This window comes from Danio rerio, chromosome 5 (genome assembly GCF_052040795.2).
Source record: "Danio rerio strain M-AB ecotype USA chromosome 5, GRCz13ab, whole genome shotgun sequence".
Classification (NCBI taxonomy): domain Eukaryota; kingdom Metazoa; phylum Chordata; class Actinopteri; order Cypriniformes; family Danionidae; genus Danio; species Danio rerio.
In genome coordinates this window covers 3258863-3265000 of record NC_141025.1, presented here as the reverse complement: position 1 = coordinate 3265000, position 6138 = coordinate 3258863, and the positions used below count along the sequence as shown (strand labels likewise).

The following is a 6138-nucleotide window of genomic DNA, read 5'->3' as shown; positions in this document are numbered from 1 at the left end:
TTTTTTAAATGTCCACTATAGTGAACACCAGGACCATCTTAATGTAGTAAATGGCTGTTTCTCAATATGCGTTCTTCAGCGGTCTTGCGTCCTCGTGTTCTCGTGTAACGTCATCATCAGCTGCCTTAGTTCAGTTCCAATACTCAAGACCGCAAGAACAGAGGACACGTGAAACTTCCCGGATGTGTTCTTGATATGGAGGACGCACTGATGCAGACTTGAGCACCGAACTCGCTCTGGAAGTCCCAGAAGTCTCTGCGACTGGAGGTGGGAAGCGCAGCATTTTATTTAGATTTATTATTAAAGTTCAGAGATATGACTTATTTACCTCAGGAGTTTCCCTAAACGAATTGGGTGAAAGTAAACATTAACATGGATATCTTAATAAAGGAATAAACACATTAAGGGTGTTTGTTTGCTGAAATTCGTATTAAAATCAGTTTTATTTATATTGTGCAGAGTATATTTATAATGTTTTTATGCAAAGTATATATTTTGAAGAGGGGGTAAACAAAAAATCGTTGTATGAAAGCTGTAATGTTTCAATAATTTCCATTTAAAACGCGTGAAGGTCACGTGACCATCAGGAAGAACGCAGCATCCCATTTCTCAAAGGACGTGTTCTCTGCATTTCGCGGTCTCGTTCTTACTCCTGAGTTCGTTCTTCCGAGGACACCTGGCAAGACCGGTCTCCACAAGAACGCAAGTCCGTTCTCTGCATTCTTGAAATTGAGAAACAGCCACTGACTTTATGTTGTAGGAGGAAGAACTAAAGCAGAGAGGATTCTTTATAAGATAGTTGAGGGAGACTCTGACTTAGAGACAATTAGAGAATGACAATTAGTTTTAAATCGCTTTTATGTTAAATTTGTTTCGGTTAACATCACTTCTTTTTTTCTTTTTTTTTTGAGTCCGGCTCTCTTTCGGACTAAACCTTTTCAGGAATTTCAATACAAAAGGAAAAAATGGCTTTTGTTTAGTTTTTGTTACATTAATATTAGATTATTATGCCTTTACAGTCATCTCTTATACAGGTTTGTGTTTGCGGTTGTTTTGAACTAAAATGGACCTGTGGTCCACTACAGTGGAAACCCTGTATAATTAAAAAATTTTTAAAAATGTAAAAACTCTAAATTGTAGAATTTTTTTACCCAAAGGATGTAGAAAATCACAGAAAAAAATAAGGAAAACAATTGTGAATAAAGGTACTAAGCCAAAGGAAAATGACTGAAAGGTTGTTTAGGTATCACTGTGGAAAAAAACACCTTTATTTTGAGAAGTTTACACTGTCCGTCATTGTTCTGAAGTGAAGTTTATTTATAAACTAACCTCAAGAGGATCACGTGCTTATGATTGCTTGTGGCTGGTCCTGCATTATATAATTCATGATTGACCAATCAGACTAATAGCCACTATAAATACCCTGAGTTCCAGATAACAGCCATCTTCATTTTGAAGAATCCCCCTTTCACCCCTACTCCTCCTCCTTTGCTAGATGGGTGGCACGGTGGCCCAGTGGTTAGCACTGTTGCCTCACAGCAAGAACGTCACTGGTTTTAGTCCTTACCAAGCCAGCCGATGTCTCCGTGCGGAGTTTACACGTTCTCCCCGTGCTCACGTGGGTTTCCCCCGGGTTCCCCGGTTTCCTCCCACCGTATAAAAACATGCAGCTTAAGTTAATTGACTAAACCAAATCAGCACCCTAGACATGCTCCTATTTTTCTCTTAAGAGCAATCTCTATGTTTATTAGCTACTGCAGGGGAGTTCTCAAGTTCTACCTGAGCTCAAACTCCCCTCTCGCCTTGCAAACGGGAGGGAGCCCCGGGCTCGAGGATCTTATGAGCTCAGTGCTCTCTCCCGGGACAGCATGCCAAACACGCTTTATAATCAATCATCAGCTAAGTGTGAACTCTTGAAGTTACTTTTCTGCAAGAAGACAGAGGAGATTGTTCACTTTTAGATTATTTAGAACTACTGTAACGTTTGAATAAATTAACCTGATCAAAGATGAGGTAAACTATAGACGTGTAATACACCTTTAAATGAATTTGTTTAGCCCAAAATAAAAACTATCATGCATTTTGACTATGATTTACAGAAGACAGCCACTTTAAAAAAACACTAAATCATTCATTCATTCAATTATTTTCTTGTCGGTTTAGTCCCTTTATTAACCCGGGGTCGCCACAGCGGAATGAACCGCCAACTTAAACACTAAATCATCACTAGTTATACTTTTTTTCTAAGATCACAGTTTGGCCCTTAATTATTAATTAATTATCATCTGAAATATAGTTTGCAGCTGCTTTATTTTTGCAATATCTTTTGTCCATGACTCAACATTGGGTCAAATATGATTAGACTCAATCCTTGTTGGTTAAAAAGTGTCATTTAAATTTAATTAAAAAAATTAACCTAATGCTTTGTCCATATTTGACCCAACATTGGGTTACAATAACCTACCATCTTTTTATAGTGTAAAGAGCCTTTATTTTTAAGAGAATTAGTGTGCGTGTGTGCGTGCATGTGTTTTCAGGACTCACCATGTCTCCGCTGCTGCTGTCGGTGTGTGTGACGACCAGAAGAGCTCACTTTCACACTGACCCATGGTTTTATATGTGGGTCACTGAACCTCAGGTTAAACACTCCTTCTGCCTCATCCAGCCAAAAGAGCATCTACACACACACCCTCTCTCTCTCTCTCACAGACACACAGACTTGTTCCTTTATCCAAGTGGGGACTCTCACAGACATAATGATTGTAATACTGTAATCAATTGTATTTTTTTCACCCCCTACCCCAAAACCGAACACTCACAGTGAAATCTGCATTGGTACATCTTAAAAATACATCATTCTGTGTGATTTATGAGCCGTGTCTTCGCGGAGACTAAAAAATGTCCCCATAAGGTCAAAATTGACTGGTATTGCTATACTTGTGGGGACTTTGTTCGATCACCACATTGTAAGGAATATAAGGTACACACACACATTTTACACTAGATTTAACACTAATAAAATAAAAATATGCTTATTTCATCAAACATTATGTAATAATAGAACAATTATCAACATGATACTTGCTTAAAAAACCTACAGTTGTCCTGCCTGTTGCAATGATCATTCATTCATTCATTCATTTTTCTTTGGCTTAGCCTCCATTTCAGAGGTCGTCACCGCGGAATGAACCGTCAACTATTCCAGCATATGTTTTACACAGCGGAAGCCCTTCTAGCTGCAACCCAGTACTGGGAAACACTCATACACACTCATTCACACACACACACACACACACACTCACTATTAATGAACAATTTAGCACCCAGAGGAAACCCACGTCAACACGGGGAGAACATGCAAACTCCATACAGAAACGGCGACTGACCCAGCTGGGACTCAAACCAGCGACCTTCTGTGAGGCTACAGTGCTAACCACTGAGCCACCGTTTGGCCTACTCCAAATTTACCTCCCAGAATTCACATCCAAAATATTCAGTCAGTTTAAAAATACGTTGTGTATTCAAATTATTGTAGGTCATTAATTCGTTCGTTCAGGGGTCACCACAGTGGAATGAACTGCCAATTATTTTAGCATATGTTTTACCCAGCGGGTGCCCTTTCAGCTACTTCCATACTAGAGAGAGGGGTCTGGATGCAGACTTGATCCTGTTGCAAGATGAGCTGCATACAAGGCTTTTTAATGGGCACCCTTAACCCCACCCCTCACAGTGACGTCACTAGCTTCTTTATGTCTGACATTGCAAATACAAGTCTGCATGCAGATACTAATGACCAGGGTGCATATTATACACTAAGGATCAGGGGGGTCAAATAATTTGGCAATGTTAGTTTGTGCAATAAGCTTCAGTGAACAAAATTCATGTTTAATTCAATTACATCATATTCAATCATTCATTTTCTTTTCGGCTTAGTGCCTTTATTTATCTGGGGTCGCCACAGCGGAATGAACCGCCAACTTATCCAGCATATGTTTTACACAGCGTCCTTCCAGCTGCAACCCATCACTTGGAAACAACCATACACACTCATTCACACACATACACTATGGACAATTTAGTTTACCCAATTCATGTACCACATGTGTTTGGACTTGTGGGGGAAACCGGAGCACCCGGAGGAAACCCACGCAAACTCTGTTATTTTAATTATTAATATTATTTAAGATATAGATCAAAGCAAGGTATCACTCCACCCCCCACCCCTAATACATTTTGTTTTGATGCCCTTCAGTGGTACTCAAGCGTTTATTAGGGAGGTAAGACCCCCCAAACTCCCCCTGTAATTCGTCCCCTGCATATGACACACTCTCAGAAAGAAAGGTCGCGAACTGTCACTGAGGTGGTACCTTTTCAAAAGAATCCGAGAGCAGCGGGTACACGTTTGTACTTAAAGGGTACATGTTGGTACCTCAAAAGTATATATTAGTACCTAAAAATTTTAAGAGGAACAATTTTATACTATTTAGGTACTAATATGTACCCTTAAGGTATTAATGTACAAATGTGTACCTTTTGAAAAGGTACCACCTCAGTGACAGCTCGCGTACTTTTATTTCTGAGAGCGCACTGTACACATATAAGCTTAGCGGGATCTGTACACTAGAGGGAGCCAATGCATCATTTAGATTCATTCATGCAAGCCAATAAAACTTCTAGAAACTCAAGCAGACTATTATCATGTTGACCAAAAAACATTTAATTTGAGCATTATATTTTATATAACATGAATATATCTTTCGTTGTTATTGTTTGAAATAGATTATTTCATTCGTTCATTGATTCATTCAAAATTAAATTCATTTTATAAATATAAATAAATAAATACTAATAATATATACTCAAAGTCTCTGGTGATTTGAAGTGCTTCTTTTATCCTCATGTTGGCTGTTAAAGGAGTAAAGAATCTTTATTTCTGATAGGGAGTATAGGGAAAATATTTATTTACGCAAATTCCCTCACTAGTTTCATTCATTTTCCTTCAGCTTAGTCTTTTATTCATGGTGACAGCACATAACATATTCTTCAAGATACTAGTATTGTAAAACAGTGATTTGTTCTGGAGACAATCCAAAACAAATATTTCTTAAGGGGGGTAATAACATTGACCTTAAAATGGGTTTTAAAAATTAAAAACTACTTTTACTCTAGCTGAAATAAAACAAAAAAACTAAAGGAAATATTGTGAAACATTCTTGCTCTGTTAAACATCATTTGGGAAATATTTGAAAAAGAAATTCACAGAAGGGTGAATAATTCTGACTTCAACTGTAGATGTGCGTGTGATATGATAATGTAAACAGTTTTTAGACAGTCAGAATGAGAAACTGTATTGTTTTTGACCTGTGTGTGAGGACAGACAGAGACTGAAACACCTTGACCCTCATCTGCAGTTTCATCATCTCTGAAACACACATTACTGATTACAGGAGCGACTGATAACACTGATGGAGGCGGGACTTCTTTAATATGCTCATGACCAATGATTCGAAAACCTTTTCTCATCAACAAATATATATATACAGTTGCAATCAGAATTATTAGCCCCCTTTGATTTTTTTTTTATTTCCCAAATGATGTTTAACAGAGAAAGGAAATGTTCACAGTATATCTGATAATATTTTTTCTTCTGGAGAAAGTCTTATTTGTTTTATTTAGGCTAGAATAAAAGCAGTTTTTAATTTTTAAAAAGCCATTTTAAGGTCAAAATGATTAGCCCCTTTAAGCAATATTTTTTGATAGTCTACAGAACAAACCATCGATATACAATAACACCGTATACGGTGTAATGTTATGCTCTGAACAAATGTGCTATGGTTTTGTTTGCAATAAATATAATAAATATGCCGTTTTATTAACTATACTACCTTTATAACTGATCTTCGCTCAGTTTTGAACACGTCTGCTCTGGTTTTGCTTGATATTAACATAATAATTATGCTAATTTGTTTTATTGACTATTTTCTCCCTCTTTAACTGATCTCCGCTCAGTTTTGTTTCAACTGTTTTGTTTGCGTCTCCGTCGCTTTAACACAAGTCGTGCATGAGCACCACGTGGTCCCCTAGTGCCGCGCTGTGATTTTCTATTGGCTCACGCTTCACCCGCCCTCTTACTTCACC

General features: G+C 37.8%; 1 protein-coding gene across 2 annotated transcripts in view; it reads right to left on the bottom strand.

The window, feature by feature from the left end:
• Nucleotides 1-2586, bottom strand: part of hpda (4-hydroxyphenylpyruvate dioxygenase a) — a 39020-nt gene extending 36434 nt beyond the window's left edge. For both annotated transcript variants that reach the window (XM_087251551.1, NM_201167.1), the window contains 1 exon segment: nucleotides 2545-2586. In XM_087251551.1, coding sequence (XP_087107677.1) covers nucleotides 2545-2547 — 3 coding nt within the window. In that variant the 5' untranslated portion in view covers nucleotides 2548-2586.
• Nucleotides 2587-6138: the final 3552 nt, after the last annotated feature.